General features: G+C 40.2%; 1 protein-coding gene across 1 annotated transcript in view; it reads left to right on the top strand.

Moving 5' to 3' along the window:
* MYO3B (myosin IIIB) overlaps positions 1 to 22,312 on the top strand; it is a 367,182-nt gene that overhangs the window by 224,359 nt on the left and 120,511 nt on the right. Inside the window, exons 29-32 of the mRNA XM_059726270.1 lie at positions 8,373 to 8,484; positions 9,455 to 9,617; positions 10,345 to 10,425; positions 20,476 to 20,596. Of these exons, the coding sequence (XP_059582253.1) occupies positions 8,373 to 8,484; positions 9,455 to 9,617; positions 10,345 to 10,425; positions 20,476 to 20,596 (477 nt within the window). The remainder of the gene's footprint in view (positions 1 to 8,372; positions 8,485 to 9,454; positions 9,618 to 10,344; positions 10,426 to 20,475; positions 20,597 to 22,312) is intronic.

Below are 22,312 nucleotides of genomic sequence, written 5' to 3'. Positions count from 1 at the left end.
TCAAGATATCATTAAGGTGACAGGAACCAACAGATTACTGATATACACTGGCTAAAAAACCTGCTTGCCTGTGTTCTTCCCTAATTTTCTCTCTTCTTGAGCTGAAATATCGTGGGATTCATTCAGTGTGAAAATCTCTGAGGGTACTCCAAAACCCACTTTCAGGTATGTGGGCACTGCACTAATGTAAGGAATCACATAGGGACCAGCACTCAAAGATGAAAGAGAAGTTACTTTTTAGTAACTGGAGTTCTTTGAGATCTGTTGTCCACATACACATCTACATTTCATCTTACTTTCCGTCTTCCTTGGAGCTGCCCTCCATATATGAATCTAAGGAAGTGAGGAGCGGGAAGTCCACACTACCCTTTGCCAATATGGGGCATAAGAAGAGCAGGCACTCTACGGATCCTATTAAAGTAAAAAGACTTTGATCAAGAGCCTCACAGTGGGTGCCTATCTGGACAATTCATTTTGAAGAGCTCTAGTTACTGGTAAAAGCTTCTCTGTCATACATAGGAATCAGCCTAGGAATGGGTTGTGATATGTTGGACTTCAGCCCTTTCCCTGAATGTTGTCCATTTTACACTGTATATTAGTGTATTTAAGGAAAATATTTATTCTTGGGGAGGCAAAAGTTATTTATTATTTAATGGGTTAATTCTTTGAAATTGCAGTTGTATGGCACTGTCTAAAAGCCTGGAATACAAAACAGGCCCTTCTGAGATAGATGAGTATAATAGTCAAAAAAGCTCAGGAATAAATGCAATTCATCATATGGCTTCACAGTGTTAGGAGCACTTCTGATTTTTTTACTGGGACCAGGGGCAAATGCAGGGTGGTGCTGTGGCAATGTGGCACCTCCTTTTGGCCGTGTTTCACATGCACAGTGAGCTGTCAGAGTACACTGACACTTCAGCACAACTGCTGCTGGGAGCTCTGCATGTGCTTTAAGCTCTGTGGGCTCACTGTTTTCCATACGGGCTCTGCCTGGAGTCCTTTCTTTCAAGCAACTCTGGAATCTACTGCTCTTCACTTTCCTGCTCCCAGCACAAGGGAAGCAGTGGCCACTAATGTGCAGCCCCTGCTTTCACTCAGCTCCAGAAGCTCCATGCGGCATCCTGTCTCTTCTTTTCCCTGCTGCTGAATTCAGCAGAGGGAAAGGGGGCAAAAAGGAGGGGTGGGGGGAAGAACAGCAGGCTCTGGAGCTAGTTGAAAGCAAGGGCTCCAGGCAGAACTGGGCTGGTGAGCTCAGAGCTCAAAGCATATGCAGAGCTCCAGCAAGAGCTGCTGAGAGATCACTGGCATCCAGGATCACAGCTGCTGCCCAGGGTATGGGTATGCCCTGTTACACCTCTGTGCCCCCATCTTCTCATCCCACATACAAAATTGTACAGTGGAACAGCTACATAAAGGGAACATTTCATCTTCTTCCTAATCACCAGATATGGGCCACTGTTGGAACTCAGATTTCAGATTATATGGAGTAAGGGCCTTGTTACGTGTTAATTTTGGGCAGCATGTGGAGTGTCTGCACATTAACACCTTTAAGTAGCTTAAAGCACTCATTGTGTGGCTCAAAATTATGCCACTCCAGGGTAGGATTATCTCTTGATCTGCATAACCCAGCTCCTGTTCTATTAAAATGTGGCCACTCCCTACAAATGGGCCACTCAAATTGAAGGTGAGACTGCCAGTCAGCACTAAACCTTTGTGCAGTTCACAGCGTAATGTGTAACAAGGCCCTGACTTCATGATCCAATCTCATGTTCCAACAAGAGTGAGCCTTAGAAACTTGAGACATATTCATTAGTGAAGTGGTTCTCAACAGAGTGTTGCAGCATCCTGCAGTGCCACAAGCTCCTTTTGAAGGTGCTGTGGGTACAAAGATATAGGCACTCACTCTTTTCTACTCAGCCCCTATGCAAGGAGGTAAGCGTGGGCTAGTCTCTGGGTAAGCTTACGCTTGTCCCTTCCGGTTGTGTTAAGAGTTAAGTGCTGCAATATATAAATTCATTATTGAATGGAGTGCCACTGAACTCACAGGAGTTATGGGGGAGTGTCTGAAACGATTAAGAGCCACTGCATTAGTGGTATATCTACAGAACACAGTGCTGTTATAGAGATACCTGAACTAGCTCTTACTGAATAGCTCATGTATTATTAGAAGCAGGATAGCTGCACAGGGGACACTCGGTCCAAGGTAATACAACATCTTTCTTAATATATGTATGCAGCTCAGGTGGAGCATTACACTGAGAAATATCTATACTGCTTCTGTGACCCAAGCTCATTCAGCAAGAGCTACACTTCTGTCTTTCAAACTGTGGCTTAGTAATAGAGTCGGGAACCAGATGGATGGAAACTGGAACACCCACTAAGAGAAAAGGGAAAAAGAGTTTATCCCAAATTGTAACTCAGAAACTTGGATTGATATCTAGACCAAAAAATATATAAATTTTGGAACCCACATCTAAAAATCTTCAAAATTAGAGGATATTCAGACTCCAAAACCATTCAATGAAAAAGTTTATGTAGCTCTTATCCAAGAATATTTAGCAATGAGAATGAGGATTTCTGAGTCCTGTAACTCTTACCTATGAACAAGTCATCAGTCCCTGCTTTAATATTTGATACCATACCAAAAAGTACAAAGAGGTTTTGTGTGGGAATCCTAACACTACAGCATGTTTAACCAGTGATAGGAGCCCCCATCCAGTGGTTTAACTTTGTAAGAGCAATTGACAAGTGTAGAAAATTACATTTTAAGTTAAAAAAAGTTAATTTATATCAGGGATGGATCCACATAGGGGTACAGTGGGGTGGTCACACCCTCCCTTTAACTGTGTAGCACACATGCAGTGAACTCTTCACTGGTGGTCTCCACCAGTAGTTGCATCCTCCACACCTGTGAGCTCTCTGCCACATCTCCCTTTCTCAAAATCCTAGATTCACTCCTGACTCCTTTTAAGAAGCTGAGATAACCAAGATATCACATGACTAACTATGCCTAGAAACTCAAATTACTTATTTTTCTTAAGCCAAGAAAACCTCAAGAACCCTAAGTTAACAAATTGACCTTTTAAAAAAACAAATAGGTTTTAAAATATCATTTAAAATAACAGCTAGGAATAGCACTTGGTAAGGAAATGTGGCTTCACATTTATTTGTTATAAACACTTATTGATCCATTTCAATTGGAGCAGAAAGTAAACCTTAAATAGTTAATGTTATGTAAGAATGCAGAGGGAACTATATATACATGGTAATAGGGTTTTTAATATAACTAAAGTACATGGTCAAGAATATAAACTAAGTACCTTAAAAACCCTTTATAGCCAGGAATTGCCATCAAAAACATATTCATTGTGGCCCATTGTATATAGTTTGTGTATAATTAAATCAGTTGTGTCAAATTATATTTAATGTTCATAAGACTTACTGGATTACTTAGTTGAGTTGGATTTTGTACTTTTTTTAGAATGGTTATTTAAGGGACTCTTGATATCAGTTTCCCAATGGTTCATGTATTCTTTAATGTATAGATAGTTTGAGACATTTAGAAGTACAGAAAAAAATCTAATAATTACCCTTTGTCGCAATTCATATAAAATGTTCTTGCAACATCTAATAGCACTATTACAGTCAGCATCCTAGTTTTTAGTGAAAAATTCCTGACTATAAAGGGTTTTTTAGGTACTATACTATAACCTTTAAATATATGTTGAAACTTTACATTACAGATTATTTGGCAAATCTCTGCATGTGTACATGCACACACATACACACACACAAAATATCTATCCCATTATATATAGGAAAACATTTTCTTGCACATGCATTCTCTCTCTCCCCATCACAACTCAAGATACTGTCCATCTTTCTGAAAGCTGACAATATTAACCTTAGTGCAAAACTAAATTCTATCTTTAATTTCTTTTGAAGGCAGCATGATTCTCCATAGGTGCTAAATGACATGACCCTCAAGTATCCTGCAGAAATAGTTGGCTCAGTATACCATGAGATACTGTCGTTATGGAGAAATTCGCTCAATTAAAAATAGTAACATAAACATATATATTCTGCTGTCTGGGCACTTTTAATTAGAGTTGACCATGTCTTCAGTCATGTATCTAGTCTAGAACTGACAACAATGCCTTTCACTTTAGACATCATTTTGTTTCCCTTTCACCTTTATTAACTAATCTAGTGATTCTTTTTTTTCTTTTTTGTGACAGCTGGAACTGCAGATTAACTGAAGCTAATAATTGGAAATTACTTTCCCTTGAGAAAAAAAATGAGCTGTCATTACCCCATTCTCTGTAATAATGTCTCCATGTTTTGTTTAATATGGGCTACTTAGTGTGCCTGTTCTTTCACAACTACCCAGGGACATATTTTTGAGGTTTATTTGCCAGCTTCTGCTACCTGGATATTAAAGGTTGGCTGGTGGCTGTTCACCATGTTATACCTCAGAGGAACAGCTTATTGGATCTGGCTCTTTTCCTTGTCACTAAACAATTGAGTTAATACATAGGGATAACTTAACAAAGAACTAGCAAATAAGTTCTGCGGTGGCACAGTAGGAGACGCTACTACACAGAGCCACCCGGCTCACTGTGCCAGGCCCAAAAACCTCACTTTGGGAGTTTCCTACGGGGTGCCTACCACCGGTTGTCCCACTTCCTGGAGAACACCTGCAAGCCTGGGGCATTGATCTCTATTAGGGCTCTATGTAGCCCAGGGTGCACAGACCCTGCAAGCCTTGGGGATGATTTGCCCGCTGTGGGGAAAACAAGAAAGTTAAAATATACTTTAAGCAAAAGTAATCAATCAGAGTCTTGCACAGTCTTGGACGTAATCATGGGTGACTGGTGCCTCCTGAGTCTGGGAGGGGCCCAACATCCAATCACTGACTGGGGGGTCCCCAAGTGGCTGGTCGCTGACCAGGGGAGGGGGGGGGGGGTCCTGGATGCCCTGACAGCAAAACCAGAAGTGCCACCAGCACTTCTTTTGGTACCCCCACTCCCCAGCTGGTGCCAATCTCAGGGCGGGCACTGGCCAGCACTTCTCTCAGTACCCCCACTCCCCAGCCAATGAGGGCCAATCTCAGGGGGGGAACATGCCCCCCCATGCCTCTCCTATGCATCGTCTATGGGCATAATAGTCCTTTTAGAACACGTCTGCCTAGACATAAATCCTAACTCCTGGCTAATTTTCAAGTTTTTACTTACAGGAGTTCATCCAGCCAGCAGCCTGGAAGCACTTTGCTTGTGGCTTTTCAAAATGCCCACTGGAGGATGAGAGAGAGCTCCCCCCTCCCCTCAGGAATGTATCTGGTCTGGTCACCTGGTTGACCAACCTGATCCAAATAGAAAGCAAGTGAGAAGGAGACAGGTACCTCTGGAATAACCCAAGGGATGGCAGAGAGAGTGGGGATTTCTTCACAGTACCTTATGTATAGTAATGGCAACTGTTCTGGAGTCCTCAAATCTTAAAGATACACATTTTGTAAAGTTAAATTAATTTGCAATATACAGTATCATGTCAGTTAATGATCTACTATTTGTCACTAGAGCTATTTCTGTACTGCAAAAGCTGCATCCACAGTGTGAAGAGCTACTCACTTAAAATATTTCCTCGTATCCCTTTCATTGATATTTGCATAAATAAGTATTATTCCACATAACTATTTAGAGCTCTTCTTTTTTACATGAATATCATTAATATCTTGCATGTGAACAAGGGCATCTGAACAGAACATCTGGGCCTGAGCCAAAGCCCACTAACATCAGTAGTAATCCTTCCAGTTCATTCAGGGAGTAGAAAAAACCCCTATCAAAGGCCAAATACTTGAACTGAACATTGTTTCTTTAAAGTGTTTGATTTCAAACAGTCAGTGCCTTTTCAAATCTAGAAATATGCTTGCAAATATTTTTGAACAGAGGAAATGGTTAGATTCTTATGTTGAGTAATTAACCATACTCACCTGGCTCTATTTATAATAGTTACTAACTCCCTCCAGCCATCGCTACTACTGCCAATAAAGCCCCTACCAATAAGATAGGCAGGACTGATTGTTTTTAATTTTGCATGAACTTGTCCTTTGGCTAGAGCTATGAATCACAAGTGGTCTCAGATAACCTGAGCTTCCAATTTTCTATAAGTGAAGATTGATATGGGAGTCATTTTTATTGTAAACTCATCTTTTTTCTTGACATACAACAGTGGCCAACTCTTGAACTCAATTATCAGTCAGTGTCACTGATACAGACAGGGAGTGTTAAACACTACCACTAGCCCTGCTAATGTTGGCGTTTGTCTCCAGTGGCTCAGAATCTATAGTCTCATTGTAAAATAGATGGGTAACTGGAAGTTCCTTCAAAGCTCCGTTCAGCATTCATAATTAGAGTGACCTTGTTATGAACCCAGAGTCATGGTCTTGTGTGGGTTTACACTTCCCAGTGAACTCTGAGGCTGCGCCTCTGAGAAAAATGGTCAAATGGCAAACACACAGAATGACAGTGAGGATGAAGTAATCCTTTCTGTTACTCCTGATACAAGAAAATAAACATCTCATTAGATAATGGATAATTTAGATTCAGTGTATTTCTACTTCTTTGGTGCTAGTATTTGACTTTTCTTTCTGCTGGAGATTGATAGAATGAATGTTAATAGAATATCTGGCATTAGCTAACTGTTCAATTGAACTTGAAAACTTTGTGTTTATATATAAAAATGAGGGGTAATATAGAGTTTTGTAAAGTACATATTTAATTTACAGGTTATTATTTTAGAATATTTACTTTATTCATTTCTCTCCACTGTTTGGGTTTATATTTCCTCCTAACCTCTCATTTAAAGCATTTAAATGGAAAATTTTAAAGTAGTCTCTAGCCTGTTCTAAATTGTGTTGGTTTGTACATGCCCCTTATGAGCTATTATAAGCTGTTACCCCAAATCATCTCTACTATGAAAAGCTGGTGGGGTTGGTTAGAGCACAGTACTCTCCAGCCATAGCTCCTTCTTGAGTCATCCTTTATGCTCTTATGCTATATGTGTGTAAACATTTGAGGAGGTTAGGTCAATCTAAGGCCACCTGATTGAAGGTAAGTTGGGATAGAGGAGCTAGCGTGGCGGAGTGGAGGGGAGGCTTAGGAGGGATTGGAGGAGAGGCCATGCTCCAGGGGTTATTGTGGGGGACAGGCAGTGTCCACAGGGAATCCATGAGGAGAGGCAGGTGGAGTCCACAAGGAGATTGGAAGGGTCTAGGAGTCATGGGTGACTAGTGCCCCCTGAGACTAGGAGGCACAGTTTGTGGGCAGCGGCATCGGTGGTGGGCTGGTGAGCAGCGACCACCTGCAGAAGCCAGTGGCGGCAGCGGGGTGGTGAGGGGCAACTGCTCGCAGAAGGCAGCAATGGTGGGGGGAGGGGGAGAGCGACAACCTCCTGCAGAAGCTGGCAGTGGTGGCATGGGCCCCCCCGCTACCATTTGCCTAGGCTGGGAGGCTTGTGGGGTCCATAAGGGCCATGGAGGGCTCTCTTCCCTATACCCTGGGGCTAGGGGCTATTTTTAGCCACCTGACCCCCCAGCAAACCAATCCCCCCATCTCACCTGCCCACTCCCCTACTCTGACTTATTTGCTCAGCTCCCAGCACTGGCAAATGCCAGTAAAACTGGCACTGGAAGCTGCTTGTGGGATAGGGGGTTTGGTGGACTGAGGGGAGGGCTGGCTGGTTTGCATGGGGGTTGTCCATCTTGGGGTGGGGAGAGGAGCTGGGGGTGGGGGGTAAAAATAGCCTGGTGCTAGGGAGGTGGTAGGAAAAGCTCAGCCCTGGGGCTGGGGCCAGTGATTGGGCTTTCTCAGCCCTTAGGCCGCTGTGTGAACTGTACAGAAGTTCAGAACAGTTAAATCAGTCTAAAAGTGGCCAATCTGATCTAGATTAACTCTACCTCTGAGGTAGTCTAATTTAGGTTGGCCATTTTTAAACCAGTCTAACTGTCCTGAACTTCTGTACAGCTCACACTTAGATCAACCTAACTAGTGTAATGTCTGCACCTGGGCAAACTAAGATTGGGTGGCCATTTTTAACACAATCTAACCTCCCCCTCTAACCTCTCCAAATGTCTGTATGCACCCTGGTTGGAGTAGAAAATGACTAGGTTAGTTCTACAACAGCCAAATATTCCCCTATACTAAGTATATCCTCAGCTCCCCTTCTAGGACAGCTTTACCCCTTTCCTTACCTTATTAGTGAGGCTGAGAATTAGTAAGACTGAGAATTTTGTCCGTAATCTTTGGAGTATAATAATTCTTTGTTGCAACCAAAGTGTAACTTAACCTGGTCTTTTTGGTGTCTTTGCTTTGTAGGTATTACTACCTTGCTTTCAAGGTGCATGAGACCCCTCTGGGTAGCAGAGAGAACTGCATTGCTATTTTGGAGAAATCAAAACTTGACAACTGGATCCTTGGGAAAACAAAGGTAGAGCATGTTTCTGTTTGTCTCAAGGGCATTGTCTATACAGTGATACATGCTTGAGTGGTTTGCTAAATCTGGGACCCTCCCTGAACAGAGTTGGCACATTGTACCCTCTTCCAGATATGCTGCAATGCTTGCACTCCCCCAAGTGTTCCTGAAGGCAACTGGGGCACAATGCATCCAGCAGCTTCTTCTTTGGGGGTACTGTTCTACAGTCCTCCCTCCTGGCACTAGTATTGAGCCCTCTCTATGCATCTCAGCCTGTGGGCCAGTTTGGCACAATATCTGTTTGCCATGTTTGAAGTGGTTCTTCTTTGCATGTGAGATACTTTGAGTTATTTCAAGCAGTAACTTTTGTTCACCATTTAAGTGGTGTTACTGAATTCTGTGACATATTGGGTCAGTTCCTGATTTTCCTACTTGTTTCTTAGGAATAACACAGTAGGAGTTTTCCTGAGTAAACATGAATGAAATGTAAGAACTGTTAGAATTTGGCCCCAACTTACAGTCCTTTTTACAATGTTCTGTTTATAAATTCACTCCAAGACCTTGCTCCTGTTTGTTTTAATCAGGAGGAGCACTTTAAGTTGGGTCTAAGAACTTCTACAGGATCACCACAATGAGAAATACTAGTACTAATGAAAGACATCAGTATTTAAAATGTTACCCCAAATCAACTCTAGCATGAAAATCTGTTTAAAAAATGATCTCTAAAGCAGCTCTTTGCCCAATTTAATTTGCAGTGGGGGAAACTGTATGATTTACATTGCAGCAAGGGCATTATAAACTGTATACAGTGACATTTCACAAGGACACTGAAAACATGGTCAATGAACTCTCCGCTATGGGATTTAATGGGGTTCTTCTAATGGTTGCATTGTAATGTAGACTACAATATGACTAATGAAAAGGCAGTGTAAAATAATTTATCCTATTGCATACATGTAATACTGAAGTTTTTGTTCCATTTCAGGTTTTTCTAAAGTATTATCACATAGAGCATTTGAATTTGTTTCTGCGAGAAGTCATAGGCAGGGTGGTGGTCATGCAAGCCTATATCAAGGGGTGGCTTGGAGCTAGAAGATATAAGAAGGTCAAAGAAAAACGAGAAAATAGTGCTCTTGCCATTCAGTCAGGTAAATGTTCACATCCCCTATTTCATACACTATCTTGGTATTGTTCAATTGCACGTAGATCGTCTCTCTACTTCCTAACTGTTTGCTGTGAAATAAAAATATGTGTGATGACTTTTCTTCACCTTAGGTAACAGACGCAAGCATTACTGATTCATTTCTAAGTTATCAGCTTTGTAATCTGTAATTTTTTAAAAATGCTTTAGCATTAGTGACACTACACCTGTAAACAAAGGGAAGATGTCATTAAGCATCTGTACACGAATGTGCATCACACAGCTCCTCCTTCTCTCTCTCTTTCTGTCTCCTATATGTGTGCACGCTTGCACATGTGCATTCCAAACAACAGACATACTAGGGTGGGCTGGAGAGGTTCATTATTCGTAGCATAGCATTTTTCACTCTACTGAATATGAGGCAGTGTGGAAGAGGTAATTGTTTGATTGATTTTTTTATGTCCAATGATACTGAACCTCCATCTGTGCTTGACTTTGTGACATCACACAACACATGTTGACAATTAAAATTTGGAAGACTCAAAATGTGTTTGAAGTTGTGGGGATGCTTATACTTCAGTTGTGAACCCAGAGTTCAACATGTGGGTGGGTAAGGAAGAGTTGGGAGGGGGGAGGTGGTTATGGCAAGAGGGATGAAAGATTCAGCGCATCTCTGACTCTGTAGCACTTCCTTAAATGATGGTAATTTCCAACACATGGTTTTGTATTTTTAGCCTGGAGAGGATATGAAGCTCGCAGGAAGTACAAGGAAATAAGGAACAGAAGAACTGATGCTGCTATACATATTCAAGCAGGTAATTAAAACATTATTTCCATTGCTAACACCTATTTTTGCTGTGGGTAATTACATGTGTCACTGTTTATATCTGAGAGAAAAGCCTACAAACCAAACAAAAGCTAAACAAAAACTGTGTCTGACCATTTGTTTCTTAATATCCAACGTCACAGTGACAGCACTCAAGCACTTTGAAGCTTTTATGATGAGTACTTCTCAAAAGCAAAATGTATTGATGAACAGTCATCAAATTTAATTCTTTGGGATTTGTCAGAGAGTGGATAGAACTGGTATGGAATACTAGATTCATTTGACTTAAAGCGTGAATGGTAGGCATTGGATATGCCATTTCTCTCAATTTGTGCTTAGCCCTAATCTTGGCAGGTATCCAGGTTTTAGTCTCAACTGCTGCTGAGTTTACCAGCCTGGGCCAATCCTCTGACTCTCTGCCAGGCTCCTATGCAGCCATATCAATATGAATTTGAATAAACTTTAAAGAGATTATTGAAGGAACAGGCCCAAAGGGCTATGTAGGTCTCTAGTAGAGAGCAGGAGACCATATGGCACTGAAAATAGAAGAGTCAGTCCCGTGAACTCATTCACAGTGAAGTTATAATGAGGCTGTACATGCTGCCAACATGAGCCAAACTGAGAATGATGTATTACACCTGTGCATGCCATCGCTTTCTCTAACTCAAAGTGAAAGAGTTCTGCAGAACAATCTAAAACAATCTATTGATGCTGTATCTATAGATAACCTTGGATACCACATTTCAGTTCATCCATTGCCTATCCTATACTTATGTGATTTCTGTTACTCCTGAGCTGTGTCACTTAGCCTGTCATTAAACTGCAAGGAAAAGTTTTGTTCTGAATATTCTGTCATTGAACACAAAATCAAAACATTATTGTCAAGCCATTTCCATTATAAGTCCAACAACTTCCTTCCTTTCCCAGTCTTTTCCCTTGAGAGTTAACATTGCTTTGACTTTCAGCACGAACATAAAATAATACAGTTCTAGTTATGGGATAAAAAGAGAGTAAGCAGCATTGGGAAAAAAGAATGATTTATGGCTTTATGCATATGCTATTGTGTATATCCTTAATACAACAGGAGCATAGCTGTCAATTGCTATATGTTCTATGTTGCTATATATTCTCTGAAACTTGGATCTGTTGTGGGGATAAATATTTTTGCTAGTTATAGCAGGCACCGAGTTCCTGCATAATCATATTATTCACTTCCTCCTCTCTTCTGTGCTGTCATCTATTGTTTTCACTTTTAACAGAAAGTATCAGTTCTTCAGTTGAAGAATCCATTCTTACTTATATTGTAAAACACCAGGCACATCTTTGGCACTTGAAGGTACAGCTATTTTCTGGGATAGTTATGACATTTACATTTGGATACCTGACCCTCAGTTTCCTGGACATCTCAACAGCCTGTGCAATACATGGGGAAATGGAAATAGATGGCCCTTCCCTTCCCACTACTCCCAGTTCTTAAAGGGCTCACTGGAAATTAAATTGCCCCAGCTATGCAAAACCATAAAGCAGTGTGCAGAAGCACCACCCCAAAGAGCTCCCTAGGAACAAATCTACCTCAGCATGCCACCCAGAGGTCCTGAGCCTGCAGAAGGCGGATGCTCATTACTGAACTCCTTTAGGGTACTGTGTACATGTCCTACTGCTTTCCCCCTAAGTAGCATAAGGGTCAGAGAAATGCAAAACTATCCTCCTCCTTGTTATATATGGGGCATGTGCACTAGAGCGCTCCCAGAGACTACTCTGTGACTTAACCCATACAAGTCAGCATCATCCTGGCATTCCTCTTCCTGGCACACCTGCTGCACACCATGCAATGGCCAGGCAGAACATGCCATTTGATTATAGTGTTGATCAGATTGGCTGATGTGCATTAGAACTGCAGAGTGAAGAGTGACGCGTTGCACTTTTATTTGTGTTAATCCTGCCTCTGGCTACTCCAATCTTTGGCACAACATTCCTATTTATAGAGCATAATTCTTCTTCTCAGAAGATCAACCCTCTTCTTGTTTTATTTTCTGCTTTAGGAAATCTATATCTGGGACTCTCTTTGAAACTTCTCTCCAAGCATGTTTGTTTATTTCTCTACACAAGCCTTTTGTGTTTTAAGACAGCAAATAAGTGCAAAGTGACCATTTTCCAGCTTTATGGTACACTGCCTGCTACTACTGTTGTTTACATTGCACTGTAAAAGTATCTGGTGACAAACAGATAAATGCAAGAGAAGAGCTTAAAATCTGAGTACAGTAAAAGGACAGCATTTCAATAAAACATTTATTTTAAATAATGAGTAATTTACATCAGTGAAGATTTGTTATCCAGACATTTGTAGAACTATATAATTAAAATATATGTACCCAAAAAAAGCAGTCCTTGAAATTTAGGAAGCATTTGGCTTACATGTTTCTCTAGAACAGCACATATTGGAATTTGTTTTCCTTTCATCTCTTTCCCAATAAAAGCAGCCATGCGGCTTATCCCTTTAGCTTCCTCAGAACTTCCTTTCAGAATTCCCGATCTATTACAGCACATTCACATACCAGAAACAAGATGCCTTTTCATGCTGTCAACCTTTTTCATCTGAAATGTAAATTAATTCTTGCTGGTACGCTTTGACAGAGATCAAAGTAGGGGTATTAACCTTATTGGGCCTTCTCTTCATCAGAATCAGTTCCAAAGACTGTGAGGGTGGTGTTAGGCGGCCAGTCTTCACTGTTATCTATGGCCCTCCTCCAGGCAGTCCTCTGTCTACAAGTCAACATTTCAAAGGCGCTGATTTCTTTTGTAAATGACCTTATCATTACTTTAAACTGCGTGAAAAATGATTTGCCTGAATAATTCTTGCAGGATTATCCTGCTCATTTTAATTGTGGGGAGACTTCATTCAGATTCCAGGATATTGTTTAAGTGGTTTTGACAGCAAGTGATCATAGCCTGATAGAAAGGAGGAACACAGCTCCTGATTGGAAGCCTCTTGACTTGTTCAGATTGTTCATTTCTTGCAAGTCAGTCTTTGAGGTAGGCTACATTTGCATTTTAAAAATAAACAGTTGCCTTTCAAATACATGAGCTGGTGGTCTGGAGATCTCAGTGGGCCCAAGCAGTTCACTATCCATTGACGAAATGTTGACAGAAAAAACAAACTTACAAAAAAAACCCATAGTACACATGAGGATACATTTCCTAAGTGTATAATATTACACCAAAAATAAGTCATTATTGGAGGTGGAGAACAAACCCTTCCTAGTAGATAAAATGTTTGTGAATTTAAAGCAGTTGGAGGGAAAAAGCTATACCATGCTTGTGGTTCTCACGAAGTAAATACATCTGTATAGTAGGACTATTAACTAAAGATCCCAGTGTCAGCCAGTATTTACCCATGCCTGTGTGTCTCAGTTTCTTAATCTGTACAGTATAGAAAATAATTATCCTTTATATTACACGAGTATTTGAAGGATAATTTAAGTTGCTCAGACAAGAGTGCAAAATATAGTATTTCTTTCAATTTAAGATATATGTTGTTTTGATTAGCGTCTACAAAAAAGGGATAGTTTTTTTAAAACTTTTCAAAATGAAATTGAATCAGGTTCACAGCTGATGCAAATCAGTGCATCTTTATAGAATCATGTGATTTCAATAGAGAGAGACTGATTTTTCCCCATTGCAGATCTGGCATAGTGTTTATTTATATTAACACACTTTATTCATTATAAATAAGAAAACAGGTAAGTACAATTGCAATAAGTCATTTCTGTTTCCTATCATCAAAGTGTACATTTCCATTCAGAGTGGCTGCTTTCTCCAAAGACTTAAAAGAGGATTTTAATCTCTGTCTATTTTACTGAAACTGCCAAAATGCCAAATGAGTGGTGTGTGCGTTCACTTAGATATGAGGTGACATCACTGAACTCATTTTAATTAGGGCCACCTTAGCCATCTGGAATATGCTGTGCAACTCTGGTCAGGACTGAGTTTAAACTCTGCTTCCAGAGGTGAAAGGCAAATCACTAATCCAGTAAGCCACCACCCCCCTTCTCTGACACACATTCACTTCACACACACACCATATGCCATGTTGTACTGTGAAAATTTGTATTAAGAACTCAGGATTTGGCTTCTTTTGTAACAAAAAATGAGGGAGGAAATATAGCTGAGACATTTCTCTATGAAGTGCTTCCATTTTGTAATTTTTTTCCCAGGCACTGTTGTTCACTAACTATTTATATAACCTATGCCCCAAGATGAAGAGCAGAAAGAAGAAGAAAAAAAGGTGCTAACAAGAACATAATTGTATATATGTAATAACTGAACATACATATTGTCAGCAGAATTTCCAGTAGTCATTTTTAATAACGACAGTTTACAATGAGAACTGAATAAGTAGTTGAAAAAAACTGTGTTAGATATCTATCTCATGATATTTATATATAGGTATAAATAATGTTGTTATGGATGTGTGTGCACATATATATTCATAAACCTGGAAATCATATTGGTTAAATTCCTCAAAACACTTCAAAAGTGCAGGCAAAAAAAGAAAATCCAGCATTCTACTTCAAATTTCATAAAGTATCATTCCACCTTGGGTGTAGAGTCCAGTTTCAGTCTTTTCACAGCACTTATTTTGTTCCTTATAAACAAAATTTTAGGTATAAGAACTGCTGTAGTCATGGGCATAGCTGTATAAATAGTACTTAAACTGATTTGTAACTCTAGTGACAGTTGAAACTCAGGTCAAACCAAATCTTTTTGTGAGAGCTGCAAAACTTTGGTTAACTTTGCTCTTCTGTGTCATACACTAGTTAAGTGCATGCTTTCTCTCTAGCATTTGTCTCTAGCAACTGTTAAGAGCCTGTTACTTATTAGCAGTTCCCACTTTAGGCCAAGTGGCAGGGATTTGTGGTTTTGAAGCTTAGGTCCTGCCTCCTTATCTGTATCTACATGCTCTGTCTCTGTGAATGCGTCTGCATTTTTTCCTGGTTTGGGCTGGAAGAAGAAATTACTGAAAGGCCCCAAGAAAAGCCACTTTACTGTATTTCATGGCTATATAGAATCAGGAAGAAACAAGATATCCTTGGAGAACCTATTTCTATCTGATCCAGCCTGACTTCTAGATGAAAGAGGTTCAGATTTATCTATGCTTTTTATTGCTCCCCTGAACAGAACCTCCCAACCAGAAATTCTGCTACAGAGATTTACATTTTATCATTATTATTTTTATTATTATTACTATTATTATTATTATTACATATAGCAATTAAAACACTATATACAAAAAGTGCAAGCACCAGCAGAAACACATGAACTCTGAGTTCAACCTTGGGAAAGGACGTTTCTCTTTCTTACTTCCAAGTACCCACACTTCTGGAGAACTCCTGCTGGAAAAAGAAACTCAATTTTCTGTTCACTCTTCTGCTGAGTGCTTATGAAAGGGGTTGTCAACCAGGGGTATGCGTACCTTGGGGGTACTTGAGAAGGCCTTAGGGGGTAAACCCAGGTGGTCAGGGACGAAGCACTGCCATGCACCATCCTGCACTGCCGCCCACCCAGCCAGACGTGGGGGAATTTCTCATGCAGCGGCTGCTGCTGCTCCACTTCCAGCCTCATGCCACCCCCGCCCCGCAGCTCCACATCTGGTCGTGCGCGCCAGCCCCCCTGCTCTGTGTTCATCCGCCAGGGGTATGTGGATCCAAAAAGGTTGAAAACCCCTGGCTTATGGTATAATGGGAGTGCTTGTGCTGCAAAACATACAGATCACCTTAGGATCACAGAAGATAAAGGCTATCCCGGGAAACCTCAAGGAAGAGCATAATTCTCCTGTCCCTTGCACCTTTGAGTAGAATTAATCTGACATGAATCCAGTGTATCAGAGTGGAGGATCTGATTTCTAGTCTCCAAATCCTTTCAATTTTTAGCAGTTAGTGCTTATCTGGGTAGGCCAATAAGAGTCAGGTATCCTGGATAGGAACTAAGGTTTGGAAACTGGAACTAAATATTACCAGGGTGGCAGGATCCCTTCCCAGATGATAACCTTGCATTTCTAAGGGCAGAAATTCCTGTTTTATTACTTTGACTGGGATTATGAAAAGTGCATGTGTTTCTGTGAGGAATGTGCTGCAGTTTTACTTGATCATTTATGCTTGGAAATGCAGAGAACAATTTTTTTTTTAAGAAGTATGAATCTCCCTCTGACTCCTTCAAAATGTTTCCACATCTCCTGCCTGTGTATTTTTTGCATAGATCTGTCCTGACTGCTCTCTGTGTTGTACTCAACAGTACACTATAGCCATATAATATTTCCTATGAGAATCAGAAGAAAAATGCCTGGACCTTTTCCAACCCAAAACTGAGCAACATCGTCTACTACATATATGTCTTATTACATTTTCTGTAAATAAATGTCTTTAACACCAAAATATCAAACCTTAAAATCCTGAAGGTAAAAAATATTCTTAATATATTACCTGCTAATGCTGAGGGAAAACTCATTTTATGCAAGCAGCAGCTACTATAAAATATAAAATCCGTGGGTGGCATATACAACATTTAACACTGCATGACTAATAATATGAGTGCTTAAGTATAGTTCACATCCCTTTCTGCTCCAAGTTCAAATCCTGTTATCATTAGCTTTGTAAGGGTCAGGATTTGGATATACTGTTGCTGTGAAGTTCAGGGTATAGAATGCATAAGGTGAAAATAAGGTGGCAGCTGGTAATCATTCTTCTTCAATGATGTGGTGATTGTTCATGGAAGACTAGCAACATGAGTCTTCTAATTTCACACTCTTTGAGCCAAGTGCTTAGTGTCAAAACCAGCAATAGTCAGTAATGCAAATTGCTGTGATGGACCAGCTTCCTGACCTCTCAGGCTTCCTCAGTAGAATATTCTGTGTGTGTGTGTCTTTTGGAATATTGTGGAATAATAAATATGGAATATTACTGGAATAATAAATGCTGAAGTGAAAGACTTCTGCTAATGCTGGATGAAGGCTTTAAGAGATGTGTTTGTTTCATAATGAGCTTATCCTGTTAGTCAAAGGAGAAGCAGAAAGAGAAATATGGCCATTTACCTGTCGGCACCAAAGTATCCTAGAAAAAAGATTAGAAACCTGCATTTGGTAAAGTTTAGTCAGAGAAGAGCTGATTTCTAAAACATTTATGAAACTTAAAGAATGCAGTGAAATCTACTACAGTGAAATCAGATTCTATAATGCCTAATTTAGTGATTGTGAAGAAAAACAAAAATTGTTCAATTGCATAGGAAATATTTGAGTAGATGTCCAATGTATTCACATTATTAAAAATGTAGCCTTAAGAAAGGTGAAGCTTAATTTTGTAATATAGCAACAATGAGAAAAAAAATCTGTGTGTTTAAAGATGAGAAATGATACAAAGCAAACATGTTGATATTATTTTTTAATTATTATTTAATTTATATCAATTCTCCTTTATATTTAAACTGTTCACAGACCAACCGCTATTTGGCAAGTTTCAACTGCAGAGAGATGGCTGTTGGCCAGATGTCTTTGCAGCCAACATCAGAGCAGGTTTCTTGTCTAGTCAGTAGGGGATAGTTAAGGATTGGAAGGCTGATCACATGAGGAAACTGAATGTTTGCTTCATTTCTGCCAAATAGGCAGACTTTTCCAGCCTATTATTAAGGGTAGAAAGTTCTTCAGCCTCATGATACCTAAATACTATATTTAGTACCAACACTTCAGCAGGCCCAACTTTTGTCATGCCTTCTGCAAAGGAGTGGTTATTTATTTCAGTGACCCCTCATTAAAAAGCATTTTTGTTGCTTCTTAAACTGGAAACCTCACTGGCATTGAAATGTTTAGATTTTTACGGTGCAGTGCATACTATTGCTTTGGCAGTTCAGATGTCTTTCATTTTCTTTTATTGCACAGATAATGTGACAGCATAGATCTTCTTCAGAAGTACTAGTTGAAAAGAAGGCAGTTAACACTTTTCTGGGATTAAAATAGACAAGAAGGAATAGTTTACAACACTTCCTAAGGGAACTTTCTTGAAAACAGATTAGGTTAACAAAATTCCTGTTTCCCTTAGCACAAGAATATATCACTGTAGGGCTACTTTCAAAAGAGTACTTAAGTGTTCCAAGATGAGAATCCATCAGTAATCCCAAATTTGGTGATTCTAGGTCATAAACTTCACAAGCATGGACACTGCCTTCCTTTTTGGGGGATACTGGCTAGTCCTTTTGGGATGGTTTATTTAAAATACCATGGGGAAGATCTCTTTTATCCACACTTATCTTTGTTTTTTTTAAGTTTTACACTTTAGAGAGATTGAAAAGACCTGTAAATCTTCTGGTCAATCCACCTTACCTTTCTCCATTCCACTGTATATCCCCTTACTGGTGCAGGATTGACCCTTACAGCATACTTTTGAATGAATTCTTGCTCCTGATTCTGAATTGTGACCTACTGCAGACTTCTGTGAGGTCAGATTTCTCCTAAGGTCACAGTAGCATCAGACCCTAGATTTCAAGAACTCCAGGGACTTCTTCCTCTTCCCTTGGGCAAGTTCCACAGGAAGAGCCCATGCTTGGGCTTGTATTTAAGTCTGTCAGATTCAGGAAAACAATTAAGCACATTCTTAAACACTTTTCTTAGATAGAGATGCTTTTGTGATGCTTTTTTCTATAAAGCTGACACTAGGAGACGTGCCCTAATATTTACCCAAATTCTTCTTTGCCTAATACCCCATGTTGGTTCCCTTATTGGTGTTTTCATGGTTGCCCCAGGAAAGGTTATCACCACTTTATTTTCATGCATTTAAACTGAGATATACTGAATATACTGAGTTTATGTTCTCTTTCTGTGTAAGTCAGCTACTCCTATCCTTTGGTTAACTCAGTGGTTCCCAAACTCTGACAGATTGCACAGCACCAATTTAAAATAAAACAGCTTTAAGTACCACCAGCAAATTTTCCAGTTCAACCTTAAGTACCACTGGCAAACTTTTGTCATATAAAATAATTATAATAAATCTGTTAACGCGTACGACTGACAGGTTGTCTGTATACCACTGGTGGTACCAGTACCACAGGTTGGGAATTGTTGGCTTAACTCATTTATCCTTCAAAAGATGAATGTTTGATACAATGATAAAAGCAAGTCAAGAAAAATAAATTCTTGATTGTATTGTAGTGGGTGGCATTACAATTTCTTTTAATGAAATCCTTATATGCATCACAGTATTTACAAGGCATGATCTTACTTGTGCTTTATGTAGGAGTCATTCCTTCTTGCTAATGCTACTGAGAATGCAGCCCAAACTCCTATTGGGTAAAATTTTCAAAAACCCTGGACTTCAATGACTTTCAGTGGGATTTAGGTACTTAGGCGCTTTGGAAGCTTTTACCCATTGACTTTTATGTCATTGGTTTGCATTGCAAACTTCCTACTGTAATGTATTATATTTTACTACTATTTAATTGCTATGTCTTTTTGTTGATGGTATAATTATAAAACAGTTCTTCGTATGTGTAGATATCTTTTAAACAGTCAACATGATTAAATCTCATGTTCTTTTTAAAAACTCTATTAAGATTACAGGTGGTTGAAAACAAGGAAAATAGTCGATTTTTAATGTTTTTGTTAATATTTGGGGAAAATAATTTTAAAAATGTAAAAATGCTGACCAACTCTAATCATGTTAGTTGTGGGTAAAATGAATTATTGGAATTTTAAGTACTGTTTAAATTAATAAACTGATTCCTGCTTAAACCAAGTGCATTTAATCTCACATCAAGGCCTTTTTGTACTTCCAAAGCCATATCAAATATCTGTAGCATAAATGAGAATCAGGCCTTATATATCTTCCCAGTTTTTCCAGCATTTGATCCACTTCTGTGAGGTATATACTGCCCTGAAACTCAACTGTTTTCATATAGCTCCGGGCAGGAGGATGCCCATTCTGTGTCAGAGTCTCTGGTAGTTCTGTTCCAGACTGATGATGGAACTTTGCATTTATTCATTACTATGTCTGTCTAGCTTTCAGGGGATACATTGTTCGTAAAAATTATACAAGATTGAAAAGCAGCATTGGCTACGCAGCTGACCTTGAGCCTGTGAGCAGCTGCTCTGCCCCAAATTTTGGCTGTGAAGATCACTGGTGAGTTGAATCCTTTGGTGTCCATTATTTTAATAAAAACACATTCCATAAAACATGATCTGAAAGGAACGGGCACTGAAAACAAAGTTTTTCCCATTCTCACAAGTCTGTTTTTTCAAAGGGAAGCACTTAGTCAACATGAGTTCCTGAAGCTGATATAGTAAAACACCTTTTACTAAGAACAGTACAAAACCATGCAGTCAGTGTGGTAGGCAATAGCATACATGTAGTTCAGCAAGAACCTTACCTATCAGCAAGGACATATACGGCCAAGTCTGCTATGTTCACAGACAGACACCTCAGCTTTTCCATGATACTGGCCCTGCTGTATAACTACTTCCTAGCTCTGTACGTAACCACTTATGCGTGCATATGTCTTCTGTCATACTCATGGTGGTCTTCTGCTCAGCAACATTAACTTTAGCAACACTTTAGTTGGATAACTACTCACAGCTAGCATAACCAGTAACTCAACACCCCTTCCCAGTGTGCTGGTAATTTTCATTTGTAGATCTCCAAAGGCACCTCCCTTTGCTGCTATAGGAGTATCTATCAAATGTTGGATGCTCAGGACCCTTTGACCCTGTAGCACTGTCATTCAGCTATCTGCTTGAAAGCCTGTTATATTAAGTGTATGAAGTCTTAGGGCACATGGGCTTTCCCTCCATTATCTTAGTTATCTCAGTTTCCCCCCTCTAATCAGAAGTTCCTGCATTATCTGCCAGTGCTGAATTATGGGCCTATTCCTGTTAGTTTCTCAGTAGCACCCCTGTTACCCATTGACTTCAGTGACAGCGGAAGGAGTCAGCATTTCACAGGGCTGGTCTGTGTTCCTTTTACCCAATTTACTAGATTGAAAACTCCTTGAGGTAGGGACCTTGTCTCCTTTCCTTCCAGTTAAATTCCATGTAGACCTGTACCTCTGTAGACAGTAGCAGTAAAATGTAGGTGGGTCAGCAAGTTGCTGTCAGGGAGCCTTAGAATGCAGCAAACCTGAACACTAGTCCCTACCTCTTTGTATAGAGATAAGGCTTTCAATCTTCCTTTCCTCCCAGCTCTACAAGTTGATTCACTCCAGCCAGCTATCCTTATGCACCTTTCCTTCAGCTGAGCAGGGATGACTGGTGCCTCCTGAATCTGGGGGGGGTACAATTTGTGGGTGGGCCCAGGGGTGGGCCAAAAGCCCCATAACAACTCTTATACTTCTGTTGGCTACAAATGTCCAACTTGGGATCCTTAAAATTCTAGTTTATTAGGCGGATTGAAACACTGTAATCATAAACCTTGGGGCTGGTCCCCACACACACACACATGCACACACATACACACACACACACAGTAGCAGGCTACAGAGTCAGGTATACCTATCCTACAAGCGCTGGAGTCTGTCGTTGAGGCTTCTTGCAGCGTGGTGTTATCTTCCAGAAGGGGGTCGCCGGCTGGTCCTTCTGGCTGGACAGGTCTGGTCGATCAAGAGGGCGCCACTGAGGGTCACTTTTCACTGCCTTTTATCTGTCCTTGGCAGACTTTGGTGACTCCTCAGTTTTCAGGTTTGCCCAATCCAGGGGTCATTGACCCTCGTGGGACTTCCCCCCCCTCGGTGGCTACTGGACAGCATCTGTCAGCCCCAGGGGTCGCCCGCATGTACGTGCAGGTTTGGGAGTTCATTGATGAATTTAGAATAGGGCTCTGGGAGTGGTCAATCTGGAAATATTC

The sequence above is a fragment of the Alligator mississippiensis genome, chromosome 4, assembly GCF_030867095.1.
Source record: "Alligator mississippiensis isolate rAllMis1 chromosome 4, rAllMis1, whole genome shotgun sequence".
NCBI lineage: Eukaryota > Metazoa > Chordata > Crocodylia > Alligatoridae > Alligator > Alligator mississippiensis.
Note: the sequence above shows the minus strand (reverse complement) of the source record. Positions and strands in the feature narration are given on the sequence as shown.